Below are 21,280 nucleotides of genomic sequence, written 5' to 3' on the forward strand. Positions count from 1 at the left end.
AGAGAACTCAAAAACATGATTCAAGCATCCAAGAGGACGTTTCCTCCGTTCTCGTGGCTTCTGTCCACACATTTCTTACAAACAGAGGCTTTGTTGATGATGAAGAACCAAAAATGTGCCTGAACTTCTGAACAGACCAGTTCCAGCTCTCACATACAGCCTCCACATGAGCTTTGATCAAATGATTAGAACAGGAATATTCTGAACAACCATCCGGTGCATGCTGTGATAAGTCACAGACCCACAAAGAAGCAGAGTGAATGAATCAGTGGCTGAGGGACTGAATGAATGAGTGTTGACAGCAGGTTTATTATTGTCTATTATAGAGACCAGTGTCCTGCAGCTCAACAAACTGTGGTTCTCACTTCACAACACTTGATAATACTTCCTTCCTGAAAATCAGGACACAATGCATTTATTTCACTCACACAGGCCGTTATGGAGTTTAAATGTGAAATCTGTAGCATCATGCAGCAGTGCAGCCCAGCTGGTGTGTCCTCAGGCTGCAGCCTCATTCAGCCAGGTATCAGCCAGGTATCAGGCTGGTATCAGCCAGGTATCAGCCAGGTATCAGCCAGGTATCAGGCAGGTATCAGCCAGGTATCAGGCTGGTATCAGCCAGGTATCAGGCAGGTATCAGCCAGGTATCAGGCTGGTATCAGGCTGGTATCAGCCAGGTATCAGGCAGGTATCAGGCTGGTATCAGCCAGGTATCAGGCAGGTATCAGCCAGGTATCAGGCAGGTATCAGGCTGGTATCAGCCAGGTATCAGGCAGGTATCAGCCAGGTATCAGGCAGGTATCAGCCAGGTATCAGGCAGGTATCAGGCAGGTATCAGCCAGGTATCAGGCAGGTATCAGGCTGGTATCAGGCTGGTATCAGCCAGGTATCAGCCAGGTATCAGGCAGGTATCAGCCAGGTATCAGGCAGGTATCAGGCTGGTATCAGCCAGGTATCAGGCTGGTATCAGCCAGGTATCAGCCCCCTGCAGCAGCTGGCCAACCTAACAGGATTCACCTAGAGGTGGCTAACGAGTACAGGAGCTAAAACTTCACACATTTCAACAGCTAATTTGAAACTTTAGAGCTAATTTAGTTTAAAATGTAGTTTACATTTTTCAGACTCGGTCACCTCAACTTATTATAAGATCAGGGTGTGAAAATATATGAAATATATCATAAACGCGACTACTGATTAAAAGTAACGTCACAATATGAGGACAGTGTAGATAATAAAATCTGACACAAACTAGACAGATTGTTGGTTTAAGTTATTTCACCAGAAAGATTTCAGGGACGTGTTAATTCAGTTGTCCGCCTCTGTTCTCTCTGTGAATGCAGCATGATACACTCCTGCGAATTAAAGCTAAAAATAACCCAAAGCTCCGACTGTTGCTAATTCACACTTCAGTTCATTAAAGCTTTTCTTTCTCCACAAGACAGAAATTTGAGTTAATTACACGATGACTTTTAAAATACTTGTGAAATGACGGAGCAGGGATCAGACAGATCTGCTGTAATTCACAAGAAGACAGACATAAAGGAGTCACCTGAGGCTTTCACCAGGGTTCCCATCTTACAGCACAGGTAGAAACAGCCTGTGTATTAACCACAAAGGGCTGAGCCTCCCTCAGTCATCCAATGAGGGCCACACACACAGGGGCCCGCCTCTGGGAGATGCTGCATGTACGGCCCGAAATTTCAAAATAAAGTTTCTTAGAAGTTTGCCTTTGGAGGGATGGATTTGAATGTTAATATATATTTTTTTAAGTACAGGGGAATAATCTGAATATTTCTGTAGGTTCTTAATAATTAGTGTTTTTTTTTCTGTTTCTGTACGTCTGTCAAAATCCTGCAAAGGCCATGAGCTGAAATGTATTTGTTGAATAAAGTGCAGACTCTTTCAATAAATCAATTAGTGTTGTTATTTTTCTTATTCATAAAAAAAAAATGAGAGCATCAGCTAGGTCACAGTATCTATGGCACCACCAGGAATCTTGTTAGTGCCTGTCAAAATTTAGACCACATTTGCAGTAAGTCAAACATGATCTCTGCATTTTTGATCAAAATCAAAGGTTTTCAATCTGTCTTTTATGAGGAGGACACACATCTGAAATGTTCCCCCCCCGCAGTTATTTCAGATTTTCCACAGTCTGTCATTTCAATAAAAAAGCTCCGTTAGACTCAGATGGTCTCTTTTTGTGCCATAAGGTAATCCATCTGGTCTCTGAACAAATCTGTCCGGGTGTCATACAATGTAAAATCCAGTTTAGACCTTGGTAGAAGATGGGAAGTTCTTGGTTACACTCACGGTAACTACAGCTACTTATAGTCTACCACCTTTTACTGTCCAATTTATGGCCCTGTTACATGAATTTCCATTGAACGAATCATTGAATGAGGCAAAAATATGCCATATCAGGGCAGAAGAACAGATGTCAGTTTGTTACGCGCCAGCAAATTGGTCTCGTACCTGTGCCAGCCAGTGGGCCAGGTGCTGTCACAGCAGTGTCAGAGATGTCATTTTCACTCACCTTCATGCTTCAGGACGGCTGTCTGGGAAACTGTTTAGATAGAGGTGTCAGCGGTAGGTGAGTGTTCAATAGATAGTGATTTTTCTGCAACTTTCATTGTCTCTCACCTTCACATTTCTCATTTGTCACCGTGGCTGTGTCGTCCTCTGCACAAAGGAGTTTCAAACCAATGAATCCAACACAGAGATGGCAGGAAAAGCCACAGCAGGAGCCACAGTGTGTGAAAGGGTGACAATGACCTTCGACAAACAACACTGTCAACACATTACGGTCAGCAGGGTAGTTGAGAAGGAGTGTGACAGGAGGTGTAAATGAGAAGCCCTACTAAACCAGTGCTGTGTGAGCCTGGCGTGATGCTACTGTGAAAGCTGCAAATACACATCTTCTCTCAGCTGGTTTGAATCGTGAGCGTGGTATGCTGTGTGTTTTCTTATCTGAATGCAAAGTTTTATGAGCTGAACTTATGCAAATGTCTTTATATCAAAATTAAGGTTGACCCAAAGTATCACGACTGACAATAACCTGAAGGATAAACTGTACTGTAATATTTTCATCCACCTATTTGTCAACCAATATAAAAATGATTGAATGGTTTTACAATGTTTAGTTTTTTATTTAAATGTCAAATGTGACAGAAAACATGCTTTCAGTTTAATATCACACTTACCAGAAGAGACAGTCAGTCACTCAGAGATGACTTCATTCCTGTTCAACAGCTGCACAAAACTATCATTTATCACATTGTTCAAGTCACTTTATGTGAGCGAAATGCAGACAATCTCGGTTTTTAATTTCAGAATGGCTTAAGGACTTTGAAGGAGTCAGACCGCTGTGAGATGTTCTAAATTTACCGTGGTGTGTTTGGTGGTTTATTCCTTCATTAAACAGATAATATCCCAGTAAACATTCAAAGTATATGACTTTGTTTCAAATGATTAAATGCTGATGAAAAAGATTTGACTCCATCAACCACATATCAGGCAAAGTCTAAAAGATTATGACAGTGATATTTAAAACCATGTTATTAAGGAAATGTGCTGAACTAATTAAATAATGTTGGCATTTTAACCTTAGTTGCTAACTGGTGAAATATTGAAATGTTTTCATGGGTTTAACACAGAGTCCCTTTAATTAGTTTAACCTTGAGGAATCATCAGCACGGAGAAAAAAGCTTTGACAATCATGACAATCAACTTTAAACAATAAAAATATCAATCTTTATTCTTTGAGATAGAATATCAAAGATAAAACCTTGATCTATAATACCATAACAAATTACACAAGAACTATACAACAGTAAACAAAGTGTAACTCAATAACTTTCTCTGGATAAAAGACAACAGTTATCTCTTCTCATTGCATATATGGAAAATATCTTTATTGTGACTTAAAGAGGCAAAACATACACTGCTGACTAAGTTTGTTAGGAAATTATGATAAGGTAACAAATTTAGATGCAGCCTCTATAAAACATCCCTTGAGTTCGCATGAATGCACACATTTTTCACAAGTATTAAAACTAGTGTGACATTGTGGGAGTTACTTGAGGTTGTCTGAAACAAGTTCTTCCTCACAGTGAACAGTAAAATAACCTCCTCTGACAAAATGCTTTAAGCTTTTAACGTAAATGTCACCGTTCTTACCATCATCTATTGGCAGGATGTACTCAGCTGTCATTATCAATATTAAATGAACAAATACAGACCACTTTACTGGCAGACTAGCTCCTTGGGCACCAGTTACAGTGGATCCTTACCAACAGGGCACGACATGCTGTATGAGCGCGGGCAACAGGAAACAAACACTGTCTAAAGATCATCACTGTATAAGACCTGCAGCAAACCTCTGGAAGACAAACAGCTGGAATGAAAGTTGAATTATGCTGATTACACTAAACCTACACATAAATACTTATCCATAAATCAACTTTATATACTGTATGTGCTTCTCTTTAGAACAGAAAAATGGACTTTTATTTGGTTTGCAGTCAGAAAAAAAACAGCTGCATGGGATAACAGTTGCACAGATTCCTCCACAACCCCATCTTATACAATAACATTAGAACATGAACAACAGCAATAAAAACACAATAGTAAATGAGCGATGTAAAATGCAAGGTATGACTGCATTACACAACATTGGCATTATATAGAAAGAGACAGGCTGGTTTGGCAAAGAAAAGGGGAGTTTTAAAAACATCATAACGCAACGGAAAAATGCCAAGAAGACTCACTTTTCCAAAGCTGCTCTACACTGCTATTGCTTTCTTTTTTTATTTTGCAGTGCAGAGGTGTCAACAATATCTTTACTTCCTCCATAATACTATAAACCTAATCTAAATATCCCTACTTAACCCTAGTATCTATACAAAACTATACACCACAACACAAAGCAGATCAGGCCAGTGGCACTAACAGTTATTTCTAGTTTAGAGCTAATCTAGTATCATCCGCTATCCTGTACTTCATTTTGAATTCTGTAGGGATTTACGCTGACTATTCCTGTGTCTTGTAACCTCCTGCTGAATTAAAAGCTGTGGTCAGGTAGTCGCCTAGGTAAAGACAATGATCTTCACAGCACGAGTGTGTGCATGTGGGCATGTTCATGTAAACAGAATACATGTGTGAGTGTATGTTTTTTTTTGCCTGACTGTGGCCTGATATCTTAATTTGGCACCACACAGGACTCTCTACATCTCGTGGGACAGGGCTTCGTGCTGGGCAGCCACTCCGTTGGCCTGCAGGGCGCCGGTCTGCTCCTCATGCTGCCCGTTGGTCTTTGGCTCAGCAGGATGGTCAGAGGGGTGAGAGGTGAAATGACCATTGGATTCATTTAACCTGCGGACACGATACGTCTCGTAGTGGATGCTGCCTGTGATGTCCTTGATGTTCTGCATGTGTGTCCTGAAAGAACGAAGAACAGAATCAACACATGATGTCACTAAACAACAAAAAATTTAAAACAATTTTTTCATTTAAACAAAACAAAAGAAATCCATTTAACCATTTAGCAAACATATTCATCACAGTTATTTGATGTACAACAGTAACAGACATTTATTGTTATTTTTAACTGACAGGGCTGAATGTGAATCAGGTTGTATACAATCACTATTGAGAAAAAAGTATATTTTTAAAAAAGTTTGGTACCTGTTGTTACAGCCTATAGTCAGGCACAGACTGAGAGTCCTGCACTAATAAGCAACTTAGATGCTAAGCTTGAGCAGAAATGCCTGTTGTAACACTGTGCAGAGAGTTACTCAATCCAGCAAGAAGAATTTGATTAGTATTGATTTCAACGAGGAAGTGAAGCTTCGTAGAGTCTCACTGCTGTGTCCAATTCATTTCAACAACTTCACAAGATAAAGTGAGTGGTTTCTGATCTGGCAGGAGGCTCAGTCCACAACAGGGTTTTTACACAAGTCCCTAAATATTGTAAAATTCATAAAATAAACTCTGAAGGAAGTGCACCTGATGAGGAGGTCTCGCAGGTAAGCAAACTCACAGTGTGCAATGTTCTCAACTGTAAAGAGAGAGAGAGGAGATAAAAGAGGAAATGTTAGTTGAAATGATGAAATAATCTGAAGTGATAAAATAGCTAACATCTCAACCCAGCTCACCTCACCCTCCTCTAACCTACCACAAGGTGGCACTGTTGCTCACAAGTCAAATGAAGGACATCCTCCAACATGACATCTCCAGCAATTTAGTTAAGCCAAGATAACACACTCCTCCACTTTCCAGTAATTTAATACATCTCGGCTCCCCTCTATATGGCGGGACTTTAAGTGAGACGTTTTAACAAACTCCCCGTGACAAGCTACTGGTGCCTCCAGTAGGGCTAACACATGTTTGAATTATAGATTATGTCAAGAGTGTAAATGAAAAAAGGGGGGAGCTATTTATGTAAAGCTTTGAAATCCAGGGGCAGGAAATTAAATTCTCTTTGAAAGGAGGAGAATAACTGCTGGGTCTGTGAGCGCTGATTAGTGGCGTCGAGGGAGCGCACGACCAACTTGTAACGAGCTGCACTGCCGGTATCTCTCCTTTCTACTCCTGCTGAAGCATGAAGTTCCCTTATACAGTGCAATATATACATTTAAAAGCATGTCTACACTCTTTTTCCATCTCAAATCACCCTGAAAATAAACAGTTTCTTCTCCACTTGTGATATCACAGAACTTCTGGCTTCTCCTCTGAGGCCTAATTTATGATGTATGCCCAGCAGCTTCCTCTCTCCTCCTTTTCCTTGTTCCCTCTCTCCTGCTGCTTGGCTTTGCTCGAATAGAGCCATTGTTCTTTTAGCCGGACAAGATGGCATTTGTCCCGCAGTCTGTACACTACACCTCTCTCACCCTGCAGCTCTCTGGAGTTAATTTCATATTGCTCGCTGAGAGAGTAGTAGCTACTTCACTGCCTCAGAAATATCATATTTTTAGGAAGAAAAACAGCCGTATTTTAATTTGAACTACAAGCGTTTCTAGGTTAAGGTTTTATTAGCCCATGTAACACTTCAGTTCAAGTTAAATCATGAAAATACCTAAAAGTGAAGTAACAATGTTTTGATATATTTATGATCATTGCTAGATACTTTCGACACCTCACTGGTGTCCAGTTTATTCAGTTCATTCTTGGTGAGTTAAACAATAACCAAAGTAATAAATAATAAATGATTTATCATTTTGATGTATATTTTACCATGCATGGATAACACAGCCAGTGGACGACAATTCAGTATGCACCACAGAAGAATATGCTGAGGTGCATCCTGGGAAGGAGACAGTGTTTGTTCAACAGTGTTTGTTCAACAGTGGTGGCCCCTTGTCCAGGCCTCCTTCAGCTGTCTCCTTGGCCTCCAATCATACTTTCCCTCCTTGTCCAGACAGATGTGTGTGTTTTCTCTCTCTCTATGTCACTTACACACACACACACACACACACACACGCACGCTCATGGGTGAGGTGAGGACACTCATTTGCACCTTCTTGCTGGCAGTGAAAACGTGCAGCACAAGCCAACAAATGTGAACTGTATCAAAAGGTTCTGCGTGTGTGTGTGTGTGTGCATGACGAAGAATGTGTGTATTTTATGTTTCTGCCTGTTATCCCTGCAGACACAGAAAGTCCCTGTTAATCTCCTCCTCCTGTCTCGTACGTCTCCCTGGTTACAGGCTCAGAGAGACGTGTAAACAAATGCCTGGAAGTCAAACAGCAGACGGTTCAACCAGCTGGACACATTTTAAAGCTGCAGTTTGTAACTTTCCACATGTTCAAAATGAGCCAAAAATAACAGTCAACTTCTTCATGACACTTTGTGACCTCATGGTCACCATGGAAACACATCAGTTTCAATCAACCGACCAGGTACCATTATATCATCTATTAGAGCATTAAGGGTAGATGACCTTTGACTGTCACTAGAACAGGTGTGACCCAGCTGTGAGTGCACCAAGCAGATGGATGTTATAATATATCATTAGGCCAGTCTGTAATATATGTACATCATAATAAAATAAAACTTCCATACATACATGGTTCTGCCTGGTGGCTCATTTTCTATTGGCTGTTTGACGGGACAGGTGTGTGTGTGTGTGTGTGTGTGTGTGTGTGTGTGTGTGTTTGTGAGGTTATGTGTGTTACCTTCTATGGTTCCCCATTTTGTTTTCCTCCCCAGAATCCTCTTCCCGTTCACCTGGTATTCCTGGTCACTGCCCACCACAGCAAAAGGGATCATCTCCTGATGAGTGCACACAAAATCCACGTGTGATTGTTTTGTGAAGCCACAGAAGGAAACGCTCCACTGTGGCTGTTGTACTGCTCTGAACTGATACTGTGAACTTACCCTGATTTTGTCATTGATCATCCTGTCTTCTGCATCCTCGTCAAACTCTTTCTGAGGGTAAACATCGATCCCATTGGCTCGCAGCTCTTCTCTAATCTGCACAAAGCCACAGTGACACACAGACATTAAGTCAAATTGGTTGAATATATGTTACAGACACACAAAGTTATCTTATATATAATGTGATATTTAACCACTGTAAAGGAGTCTTTAAAGTCTTGCTAAATTGCCATTTCACAGAGACAAAGATTTCCATCATGAGAGCTGAGACAGAGACTGACTGGCAAATACAAACAATTAGGTCTAAACCCCTCATCCATCATCTCCCCATCCCAGCATTCACCCTGCAGCCAACACCCAAGTCAATCTGTCGCCAGAACACGCAAACACACTTAATGCTTGGACTGAATCCTGTTTACATACAGGTATTTAAGTTTGGGCCAGAGACTTGAATAGAAGCTGCTCTGACCCACTAGAGGACTTAAATAAACACTTGGTTATGTTATACTGCCTGGTGTTGACACAAATTGGTCCCTAATATCCTTGACACGGAGGAGTTAACATGGAGGTTAACCGCTCTTAGGAAAAAAAACCCAAATATCCAAACAGAGGTATGGCTTATAAAACGGCCACCCCAGTTCTCTGTATGTCTTTATAATGACTGAGACTCAGGCACAGATACAGAAAAACAGGCAGACAAGCTTCTGGAAGAAATGTCCTTTTAATGAATGACTCTTTCACTCCCACAATTACTACTCTGACAATTTTCACTTGGTCCTTGATCAAACATTTCATTGTTTATCCTTGGAAGCTTTCTCAAGGTTACATTATAGGATGAAAACCAAGTCAAATTCTACAAAAAAGCCACATCAACTGTTGGTTAGAGGAATGTGACCAGACACTCACAGCTGGACACACTGAAGCTGAACATTTAATAAAAAAATTTTTAAAAAACCCTTTTATTCTGTTTGCATGTCAAACTGCTGCAGGGAAAATGAGGGAAAAAAACATTTGGCACAAGAGGCTTTTAGTCAATAATCTTCAGGGTCATATAGAGCATGTGCAGCCAACCAAAACAATTCAGCTACAAGCCCTGCGGCTCCCTTTCACTGCCAGGGCCTGGCCCAGTCCCTGCTTTGTTCTTATTGGACGGTGTTACAGGCATCAGGGGGAAAATGGGAGCCAAGACACCCATTGTGCTTCTACCTTTCTGAAATGAATAAAGCTGTTAGGGAAGTCCGTATTCTTGGAAACAGGGATGAAGAGATAAAGGAAATGATGGAGGAGGGCAGGTGGCCGTCCGCCCCCTGCGGACTGAGAATTATCCAACAGAAACACACCGAGGAGGTGACGCAGCAGAGACGGTTTAAGACTCCAGACGGATGGAGCAAGAATCTGTGGTAGCAGGGGGCGCCATGATAACGAGGCGACAGCTGTGAGGTTACAATGAAGGATTATCAGCCTGAGGAGTCTCAGAGTAGTTTGCTATGAACCTGGCTACTGTAATATGACTTTGTAGCTTTGTTTACTGCAGCTCATGTGATTTAAAACAATCCACAGCCATGCTAGCTAATATACTCACGATGTAAATGAGCGTAGACATAGCTTAATCATAGTTTGGTGTGTTTGCATGCTAACCTTTGCTAATTTGCAAAATTGATGGCTGATGGGAACCAGAATATTGGACCAGGTTAAATTTGGACTTGCAAGTGACACCATAAGAAAAATCTGGGAATTATAAAGTTAATAAAGCACCACGGATATCTGCACCAAATAGCATCTATCCAATAGTTATTAGGCATCAAAAATATCAGCCTCATGGTGGCACTGAAGGAAGAGTCAGTGGATTACCAAAGTCATTAGGAAACATCACCAGGGAGTCCAGAATGCCTCTACAAGATTTCAGCCTGGACCAAAGCTGTGGACCAGGTGAATGATTGACAGATGAATATTCATTGTTGCTACAGCGATGCCATTTTCTAACTAACTTTTTCTAACTTTAAATCTGGTCATGTTTGTTCATGCACCACCACCAGAGCAGGCCTCTCTGAACTTGGCTGACTTGTACAGTCACCCTGCGATTCACTGGTAATGAAGGGCCTGCCTGCTCGGTTGGCAACTGGGCAGAGGTTCCCCTTCTACTAACGTGCCAGAATTGTGGAACGCCTCTCAGTAAGTAAATGCTTCAAATAAATTGCTCTTAAATGCTTCCGTCTGTGCTGGGCATGACTGTCAAAGTGTTACAGCTGTGAGATGATACAGTACTTCCCATGATGGGTACAGTATGGGTTCGCCCAGATGGCTTTTGTTTGTGGTGCCTGGCACCTCTCACCGTCTGTTTAAAGTAGTCCCTCTCCTCCAGGGTGAGCGTGTCGGCCTTGGCGATGACGGGGACGATGTTGACCACCTTACTGAGACGCCTCATGAACTCCACATCCAGAGGCCTGAGACTGAAGGAGAAAAGAGACGACAGAGCATGACTTGAAGTTTTTGTATGAATGTAACTGTACCTTTGTGTTGCCCTGCAGATGGAGCCAGAAAACATTTCAACCCACAACAAAGTAGATTCATGTGTTTTTGCTCCAAGAGGTTCTCAGGTGGAAACCTTTCCCCTTCTCATTCATTTCTCCTGGATCCAGTGTGGATGAAAAGATGTGCAGGACTGCAGGACTCTACAACATGTGTATCACTAAGATATGAATGTAATGGAACTGAGCAACCACTAGAGGGCAATCATGGTCTTCTCCAATACATTCATCCGCCCCTGGTGTCTGACATTGACCCTCATCAGACTGCTTTAACATATGGAGCTGTTTTGTTGAAGTATCTTCCTGTTACACTCTCCTAGCTGTGATTTCAGTAACCTGTAGATGAGCGTGCACATTCATTATGAGGATTGATGCATAAAAGCAGCTCTCTGTTTACTGTCTTTAATATTCTGCTTTTGTTTAACTCAAAGCAAATTTGGATAAAGTATCTTCATGTGTTTTTCTTACCACAGTGTTTTAAAGTAAGGTTTTCACTCTTCTTTTGTTACAGCTTTGTGTTTGCCTCTGGTACAGCAATGATCAGCACTGACCACGTGTCAGCCTACACTGTTCTGTTCCCAGCGTTTGCCATTTCTCTCTGCCCTCCAGGCTTTTTTGTTCTGTTTCAATCTGGCCTCTAGCTGCTCCTCCAGACAGACTCCCCTCATGCTGTCTGCTCTGCCCTCCAATTAGCCCCAACCAAGCCAGGTCAACCTGGTTCAAAGACCCAGCAGCAGCTGGAGGAGGGGCCTGGCTGCGCTCCTCAGTGACTGACAGGCATGTCACCATGATCGTGTGATGAAACACAAGGAGCATGTGTTACATGGAGTGAGAGAGAGGGAAGGAGAAACAGATGCACAAAGGTAGAGAGAGATGACACAGTAAGTGATGCATTAATCAAAATATAATATAGAGCATTATATTTTATGCATTTTTCATGCTGAGGGGACAACCAGCCAGTGTATGCATGCAGAGAGGAAGAGCGAGATATCAAAGACAAGAGCAGAGGTTGATGGTTGATAATCTCCCTCTGAATGTTCATCAAATATAAATTACATAAGTGCATACATAAACTGTGTGTGCACAGATGCATGAATGTACAAGGCATGTTGGCATGTGTGCTGTGTCACAGGCATGACTGAGCATACATGCACACTAATGTGTACACGTGTCCTTGCACACAAACATGTGTTCTATGGACAATAAATACGTGGCATGTATACACACATGCAGAGATTCACATTCTTATGCTTGCATGCACGCACAAATTGTCCCATTTATGTGGTTAAAGAAGCAGCCGTCATGTTTATGATTAAATTGAGAACAATAACCTCTGTGGTCAAATAATAAGAGGAGTAAACAACCTACCACCGTGCAGAAAGCTATTCCTTCTCTCTGTTTCAGTAATAGACCAGAAACCAGCTCTGAGCTGATGAGAGTCAAAGTGCAGCCTTCTTTTTCTCAGGAAGACATGTTAAATGAGGTAGCAACAAGACTACCCAGAGGGAAAATAGTGTGGCTGACTCTGCCATTATCAGAAATGGCTGCTGATGCCAAGACTGCGTTCAGCTTCACTGAGCACTGTTCATCTATCTGAAACCACAAAAGCAACTTAAAAGCAAATTGCTGACATGCAAATGACATTAGAGCCTCGATAAATACAAGATGCTGTTTGTAATGCTTCAAACAAGGCAATCAAAGGAGAAAAAAACAGCATATCTACAATGATAGAGGGCTTTAAGAGCTACCAGGGAATTTCTGTCAGAATGTTCCTGCCTGTCATTCTTGGACTGTGGTCACATGGCAGAGGGATCCAGAGGTTTTTGGCATCATGTCTGTGTAATTGGTAACAGGCCCCAATTTAAAACTTCAGCTGTTATTAGTGTGTGAAATGAAAAAGGGAAAAATAAGCATAAAGAGAATAATAGTAAGTAAGATTTTAGAGTTTCTAGATTTGTTCCAGCACTTTTTCCCCTCATGAACCAGGATTAAATCTGTGGTAGGATAACAAAACTTATCCACCACAAACTGAAGTGCTATTATTTCTGTAACTGCTATGCATCGAATATTTGATTGCAAGTGTGTACCACATGTCTGTATGTTGGATATTCTAAGCCTCCCTATCTAAACTCTGTCTTTCACTATATTCCTCTCTTTGCCAGGTTGAAACGGTAGCCCCCAACAGATGTCTCTTTTGTTCTCATGCCTACAGCTCTCTGGTTGGTCATAAGGAAGACACCACTTCCTGACAGATGTTTGCATCTTTGTTTTCAAACTCAGTCTGGATTTGCATGTATTCGTGCTCCAGTGAAGTGTGTGTATCTGGTGTCTTTGTGTGCATGGGTAGTCAGACTTCAGGGACAACGTTTGAGGATATAGCAGCTGAGAGAGGGAAGCAGCGCAGAGTGAAAGAAAGAGGAGAGAGGTGCTGTTGAACTGAGCTGAACTGTGCAGCTGTAAGCAAGACGACACACAAACACGCTCAGAGCATCCACATAGTGTAGTTATACAAGTGTTAGCATGCCCGCTGCCCACTTGAGTCCACGACCTGCACTGCTTTACATGACCAGACACACACACACACACACACACACACACACACACACACACACACACACACACACACACACACACACACACACACACACACACACACACACACACTCTGCAGCAGCAGCTGTGGCAACATGAGCAGATGATGAGGGGGTCTGTCAAACAGCGGGACCCACAGTAACACACATGTCATCCCCCACTCATAGACAGAAGGTTTAAGTGGACAACTGTTGAGTTCAGTGCAGAGAAATATGAAGCAGCAGTGGATGGAGCCGTCACTGAGATATGCAGTCAGATGGTCAGAGAGAGTGTGTTAACAGTTGGTGCACATGAGTGTTTTGTGTGTTTTCATCTACTTGTGTACAACTCAGTACCCCGATCAAGACGCCTCTCTCAACCACCGTCTGCATGTGAGGCAGCGCGTCCTCCCTGACTCTCAGTGCACACGAGGACACAGCACTCATCGCTGCTGAATCAAACTAATTACAGAGTCGAGTGGAGAAAATGACCCTAATCACTGACAAAGCAGCAGGAGAAATGTGGTTTGCATCATCTCGGCATTAGTGAAGCGTAGCTGAAGCATTGTGTAAGTGAAGCAAACAGCCTCCACCTGGTTGTTTAACCAGAGACGTGAGGCTTTGCCAAGACGCCATGAGGACATTTTGGACACAACCGTTTTTGATTCTGCAACATCTTTCTTCATTTAATGTACTCTGACACATCTTGTGCACAATTACATCATTATTGTTATTATTACAATTAAATGGACCTTAGTGTGTTAGCGTCATTTACACCAAGGACAAGCTTGTTCCAGGATCCAGATCCAGTCTCGTGCTGCTGCAGAGCCTCATTAAAATGTGTGAGTGTCTGACCAGTGACAGGAAATAGATCACAATCATTACAACCAGACCTCTGATGCAGCAGTTTTTGCAAAATCAAATTCAGCAGAAAAATAGTTTTAGGCATAGTGAAACAATAAATTAGGATAATGGTAAATTGGGGCACGGTAGACAATCTTGAGATAATAAAGGTGAATATACTAATCAATAAGCCTCATCATAATCAACTCTACCACTACCATTTCTCCTGTTCAAGACAAACCACTCTCTATGTCCTGTAGTTGTTTCACTGTCTCTCTACCTCTCTCCACTGTGAGAACTGCAGAGTCCAGTTTCTTTGTGAAATCTGACTCTTCAAGTGATACTTCAGTGTCTCTGAGGAGAGAATGAGTTCAACATGTGGTCACTGGAGAGAGCGATGAAAGAGAAGCGCTGGAGAAGGACACAGTTAAGGATCTGTGGAAAGACAATAGGTCGAGGGAAAGAGTCCCAGAAGGCCTGATTCATCTCTTTGGCTGTGGGAGAAACTGGTGGGATGAGGAACAAAAAATGGGGCACTTAGTCACAAGAATGTGTCTCTTTGATACGTTATCCTACCAGTGGCCCGTGGGAGGAATGAAGTATATGCAGCAGTGCACCCTGGAGTCTGGGATCCTCTTCTTCCTGTCGATGTTGATTTCCTCCTGCAGGTAGGCTTCATACTGGTCGTTGATGAACTTCATAATGGGCTGCCAGCTGACGAAAGGAGACGCAGAGAAGGTCACTTTTTATACCTCAACAAATGCTTTTCTTTAACAGCTGCTATAAGTAAAAAAAAAAAAAAAATTTTAGACAAACTTTCTAACGAAACACCATGTGTTTTTGATAAGACACTGAAGTTTGGCTTTGATAACCTTATGGACTGAATGAGTAACCATACAAATGTAACGAGGGAAGGGACTCTGGGAAGAGCCACCAAGGCCACGGGGTTAAATAACCTTAGCTCACCAGTCTTCATTGTTGATCTGATCTCCAAAACCGGGAGTGTCGATTACTGTCAGCTTCATCCTCACCCCTTTCTCCTCAATGTCTGGACAAAGAAAAGTTATTTTGTCAGTAATTCTTTTGGACACACACAGATAGACAGAACAAAATGACAGAGCAGGGAACAAACACGCTGCATATTAATAACACTGCAAGTATTGTAAGTAGACTGCAGGTTACTGAACGTGAGCATTGGCCAACCGTGACTGATGGACTTGATCTCGATGGTCTTGGGGATCCTCTCCTCCGGGTTGGGCTGAACTGATTTACGGCTCACCTTGGATTTGAACAGGGTGTTCATCAGAGTGGACTTCCCCAGGCCGCTTTGCCCTGGAAACACAGAGTTAGAGAAACAGGGAAAACAGTCACAAGGGCAAAGTTGTTAAAGTCAGAAGCCTCATTCAATTCAAACAAAAGTTTCTTTCAGGGTTTTAATGTGCACATGACATCATTCCTTCTGTGTGGGTTGTGTGGTGAGTGTGTGTGTGTGCGCACGTGTGTCTGTTAATGATGGACTATGAGCGTAGCAGGACAGCTGCAGGGTCAGACAAGCAAGCTGTGGAGGTCGAGAGGACAGATGTATTGTATAGACCCCACACACACAGACACACACACACACACACACACACACCACAGTAGACAAATATTCAAAAGCCATTTTTAACTATTTTAAGATACATGACGGCGCCCACACCACCAGGGGAAGGTGGATGTGCAGTTTACACCAAGGTGAAGCACCTCAGGATGATCTTATACCTGTGACCCTTGACCTCTTCTTCCTTTTGTTACTAACAAATCCGACAGTTCAGACCAAATAAACTATTCTTGATTAAAAAGAAGTTAGGGCAACATTCCTGTCCTATGGTTTCATTTTTCTTTACTGTAAATATAAATGTCCACTTTTCATATTATGGTAATAGAACCTACGTTTTCCTTCAGCTCCATCTCGTACTAATTTTACCTTACATAAGGATAATTACCATAACTGTGGCTACAATACACGAGTCTTACACTGTGCACACATTAGGTATTAAATCTCTGTAACTGAAATAGGAAACTTAAAGAAAATGTTTTCAAAATATGTTTAAATTATTTTCCATCTAGGGATGAAGCTGGTGAGACACGTCTACAGGGTGACAGGGCATTTCAGAAATAAATGACTGATTTCACAATGCAACTTTTTACTACTTTTATTTGTGTTTTTTTTTTTTACCTTGGAAACACATTCTGTGTTTAACGACAGACAGAAGGCTCCACTACAGTAGATACTGTGAACTTGTTTAAAATAAAACATCAGTAAAGGAGAATATGGGTTTACCTTTATTTTAACATATTAACACACTTTTAAAGTATTTGTGATTTGATATTTCTCACGTGAAAGCAACATAAACATATGTGGCACAGCACACTTCACGTTTCCCCTCCGTTACTCTCTCCCGCCCTCCGTTCACAGCCCCTGTGGGCGTCTACTGTGGCGTGTGGAGCGTTGCCAAGCTGCCAGGCTCTCTGCGACACCCAGGGCGGCTTTTTCCACCTCTCTCTCTCTCTCTGTCACATAATCACACATGCAGAGTTCTCATGCATTTACCCACACTCAAACATTTTCTCTCTCGCTCTCACACACACACACACACACACACACACACACACACACACACACACAGTAAGACACCCTGGCTGGCCTCTCTGCATGGTGCGATTCAAAAAGGTCAGCTGGCTGAGGGCAGGGATCAGGCAAATACATCTCATGGAGGGGCCCACAAGGGACAGGGCCAAGACCACAGCTGCTCTAACCTTTCACATCCTCACTGGCCATCCAAGTGACAACTCTGTTATACAACGGAAACTTTATTAGAATCCATCTTTATACATCTTATTTCTACCCAGTGTTATCAATGCATTCTTTAAGTGTTTGCCTCATTTACATAAGCAACCAGCAAATTAATCAAACCTGCAGCAAACACCTCTACAACACTGTGCACACCAGTGGCTGAATAAAAAAACTCGGACATATAATAAGCCAAAGAGATTTTGCTCAGGATTTCACAGACCGAGTGCAAAAGGCAGGTCAACACTGGCCTTACAATATGACTCCAGAGAGGTGTTTGCAAACACATTAGCCAGACGAACTTGAGATGCTGCTAAAGAACCATTTATCAAACTTCCCTCTGGCAATTAAAAATCACTTCATATCAGTTTAAACTCCATTGTAAACTTGCATTGTATTCTACTGCACAGCGTGAGAGTGTCATTTCACAACACAGTGTTATATATCATCTAATGACACAAGTTTCATTTGTCCTTGAGGTGTCGGAGCTGTGCAAGTGGATACATGTCAGCGTTACGTGGGAATGTGCACTTTGCCTGCAACAGTGATGAAAACTGAGATGCAGGTCTGACAAAAATTAAAGTCAGTGTTGTTTCACTATGTCTCTTTGTCAAATCTACACGCCTCTTATCAGTTCATATGCACTGAGTCCTGTTGCGGGACGTCTCCATGGAGATGTGCCAACATGCTATCGCTCTGTGTGCACAAAACTTTGCCCCGCAGGGCCAGAACTCAAACAGACAGCAATCTACAGTAACAACAGAGACACCAAGGCTTGGCATTTTGCTGAGGAACTATATTTAAATGAGTGAAAAAAAAAACTTGTTCACGCATCATATATTGTAATATGCACATTGGTTTGTTTTTATTTCACATGTGCTCGCCTGCGTGCAAGTGCAGAGATGCCTTCATGGATGTGTGTGTGTGTGTGTGTGTGTGTGTGTGTGTACATGTACGTGCATGACGGTATGCTGCAGCTCTCTAAGGAGTGTGAGTGCTCCCTCAGTCGTGTGTGCTCGGCCTCGTCAGAGTAATCGCCATCATTATGCCACTTTCTCAGCCTGACAGCCTCCTTTTATCCACTCAAGTGTGTGTGTGTGTGTGTGTTTGTTTGTTCCATCATGCACACAAAGAAAAGATGAAGATGTTGAGGAACCATGCTGGCTGAGCCATAAAAGAACAACTGCAAAACCAAACATTTGTTTCTTTGCTTTCTATGGCTGCACAGGAAAAGTGTGATGATGAATATGATGAAGAAAAAGAATAAACAAGTGTTTTGCAGCTCAGAGAATCTGCACATTAAGCATTATGTGTATGTGACTGGCATCCTGACAGTGAGAACAGATGTGTACTGTGTGTGTGTGTGTGTGTGTACATTTAGTGCTGACTTCTACACTGTGTCTTATTCTGGACTGCAGCTTCAGTAAGAACTGAACCTGCTGCTTGGTTTGTTCTACATTTTGAGTTGTTGCAGCCTAAATTGAAAATGTTTCCAATGGCTACCATCCGATTTTTTTTTTTTTTTTTTTGCTGAATTCAATACTGACTCAATAGCTGTTGTAAACATAAGACATTTGGAGGCAATTACAGCTTCAGGTTCTCCTGAATACATCTGCGTCAGTTTAGATTTAAGGATAGAGTTTTATACAAATCTAACATGAATGTGTAATCAAGCTCAACATCGAGCTGAAGGTCAGGCCGGATGAGAAGCAGTTAAAGCTAATCTTAACATCATACCACAGATTTTCTGTTGCATTCATACAGTAAGGCGACCGACCACCTGTTCCCACAAGAATGATATGTTTATACAAGCTATGATTTTGTATGCTACATCCTGCGAGGCTGAAAAACTGCTAACATTTCATGCAGCTTGTTTTCCACACAAAATCTTCTCGTGGCAATGAAAGCACGACTTCAGCGTGGGTCAGTTCACGCACCTGGTTATGGTAAAGGTCAGATTCTGGTTATCTGCTAAATATAAAAAGGTGTCAAACCTGATTCAGGCAAGTGATTTATGTCCCACTCACCTTGACCTTCACATTCACTATTGACACTAAATGATTCCCATGGAGCTAAATCACTTTTGTAAATTGTTTGCATATGAAGATAATTCATGGGAGACAAGGTTGGGGCCAGCAACATAAAAATAACAACACAAACGCAGGAAAATTCAAGGGGACTGAAAACTTTCTGAAGAGACTCTACATTGTGAATCATTTTTGTTTTTCAAATCATAAGGAGCAAAAAAAATAAGAGTAACACACACACACACACACACACACACACATGCACGCACGCACGCACGCACGCACGCACGCACGTCCATGTGGCAGCTGTTTCTTGCCATGTCTTTTTTCTTGCTCTAGCTTTTTCTATGTTTTGTGCATTGATTGAAACTGTCTCAATCAAACTGAATAGTGTTGATGTGATGTCTCACTCACCCACAACCATGATGTTAAACTCGAAACCCTGCTTCATGGCCTTCCTCCTCATCTGCTCCAGGATGGCATCAATGCCCACATAGCTAAAGTCGCTGCCATTGGTCTTCTCCCCCTTACCCTGAGGACTGGGCTGGTTGGGCTTGACGGACTCAGACATGTTGCTGTGGCTCAGATTGACCTCTGACCCTGAGGGATACAAAGAAAAGAGACAAGAAGAAGAAATAAATAGATGTTAATTTAGGTTGTAGATTTCTATGTTATGATTTCTATATGCATGCATCAAGCATGACTTTTGAGATGGTAAATCTTCAAAGCAACAAATCAAGTTGGTCATAAAAAATGGAGGCAGTACTGTGAAAAACGGCTGCATGGCTCAGTTCACGAACGCATATGAAATCGTGTTAAGTGCAGAGAACGCCACGTTCAGTGTGAAGACTAAGGAAGATATTGATCTGAGAAGTTCATTTCCTGTGTGAAACAGGATATACCAGACTTTAAACTCACATTTATGAACACTCGCCTTTATACAAGACAACACTGACAGGTGATAATCTGTCATTTAGACTGTCTGCCAAAAACCCAGCTTGTGCCAGCAGGGAGACAGATGTGCACACATGTGCATAAAGAATACTTATTTTCCCAGTAATCCTTACTCCAAAACACACACTCAACTATAAAACTAACCAATAAATCAAATGAGAACAGGCACACATCTGCTTCCTAATGTTGCATAAATTTCACCCAGCAACCGGCTCATGTTAGCAGCACAGCCCACAAAAGAAATTCAAACTTTTCAGAAACAAATGATGTGGGAGTTGAAGCCAAAGTGGAAGAGTGCAGCTGTGGACTACAGATGAATTTCATGATCGTAGAAGAATTAGGAATAAAAAAAAAAAAGGGCAGACCTTGTTGAGCGAAGGAGCTGCCAACTACAAATCACAGCTTACCTCAATTTAAGGAGGACCAGTTGGCAGGAGACGAATGCTGTGCCAAGGCACTGCTGCAACAGGCAAGCTAAAAAAACAGCTCGACTTTGCCAAATGTGCTAATGTGTGCTCACAGCAGCAGCAGCAGACGACTCACACACTTCATGTAGGAGGAGACAACATTTCCTGTGCTGCACCAGAAATTTGGTAGTGTCTGTGTGAGGTTTGCAGTCACAGACACTACAAACCACAGACGCAGGCACCTGAAGCTGAATGGACACATCCATCCTGACTATATCCTCACCTCTTTCTGGGGGAGAAACTTTCATTAAAACAGCAGCATCACAATCCGTTTTTGGTGAAGAACATAGAAGCCTTTGTGTTTTTGATTTGTCTGTCTGGGATGCCACTGCAGCGGCCTGCCTGTAATGTGCTTTAGCAACAGTGCGCTTGCTGGTGATATGAATATAAATGAAACACACATGGCAGTGGAACATTTTCTCATACCAGGTCATCCTGTTCAGAGTTTTCCCGTCCTGGGAAGGTAGAAGAGACAGTGTGAAAGACTCATGATCTGGCCGACTACCAGTTTTCCAGTTTTTACGACAACTATGATGTACGGACTTTTCAGAAGGAAAAGAAGCACCTTCCTCTCTGGGCCTCTGTGACTTAGTCCTGGAAAAAGTGTTACCTGTTTCCATTAAGGAGCTAAACACACAGACACACACACACCAAAGAAAAACAGATTCACACACTCATAGAGGATGAA

At 42.1% G+C, this 21,280-nt stretch overlaps 2 protein-coding genes across 10 annotated transcripts in view; both read right to left on the reverse strand.

Moving 5' to 3' along the window:
- Positions 1 to 1,607, reverse strand: part of tnrc6c2 (trinucleotide repeat containing adaptor 6C2) — a 129,255-nt gene extending 127,648 nt beyond the window's left edge. For both annotated transcript variants that reach the window (XM_071505518.1, XM_071505516.1), the window contains exon 1: positions 1,550 to 1,607. The gene's annotated coding sequence lies outside the window, so the exon portion shown is untranslated. The remainder of the gene's footprint in view (positions 1 to 1,549) is intronic.
- Positions 1,608 to 3,724: 2,117 nt separating this feature from the next.
- septin9b (septin 9b) overlaps positions 3,725 to 21,280 on the reverse strand; it is a 70,449-nt gene continuing 52,893 nt past the window's right edge. For 6 of the 8 annotated variants that reach the window (XM_071503862.1, XM_071503863.1, XM_071503861.1 and 3 more), the window contains 9 exons: positions 19,586 to 19,771; positions 15,518 to 15,646; positions 15,281 to 15,362; positions 14,891 to 15,028; positions 10,706 to 10,823; positions 8,374 to 8,469; positions 8,172 to 8,268; positions 6,004 to 6,055; positions 3,725 to 5,436 (listed from right to left, as the gene is read on the reverse strand). In XM_071503862.1, the coding sequence (XP_071359963.1) occupies positions 5,223 to 5,436; positions 6,004 to 6,055; positions 8,172 to 8,268; positions 8,374 to 8,469; positions 10,706 to 10,823; positions 14,891 to 15,028; positions 15,281 to 15,362; positions 15,518 to 15,646; positions 19,586 to 19,771 (1,112 nt within the window). In that variant the 3' untranslated portion in view covers positions 3,725 to 5,222. Of the gene's footprint in view, positions 5,437 to 6,003; positions 6,056 to 8,171; positions 8,269 to 8,373; positions 8,470 to 9,075; positions 9,807 to 10,705; positions 10,824 to 14,890; positions 15,029 to 15,280; positions 15,363 to 15,517; positions 15,647 to 19,585; positions 19,772 to 20,532; positions 20,685 to 21,280 lie in introns of those variants that run through there. The other 2 variants (XM_071503867.1, XM_071503864.1) reach the window with 2 other exon arrangements.

The sequence above is a fragment of the Trachinotus anak genome, unplaced genomic scaffold (assembly GCF_046630095.1).
Source record: "Trachinotus anak isolate AG129_WGS33_773 ecotype Australia unplaced genomic scaffold, CSIRO_AGI_Tana_v1 ptg000019l, whole genome shotgun sequence".
In the NCBI taxonomy this organism is placed as follows: Eukaryota; Metazoa; Chordata; class Actinopteri; order Carangiformes; family Carangidae; genus Trachinotus; species Trachinotus anak.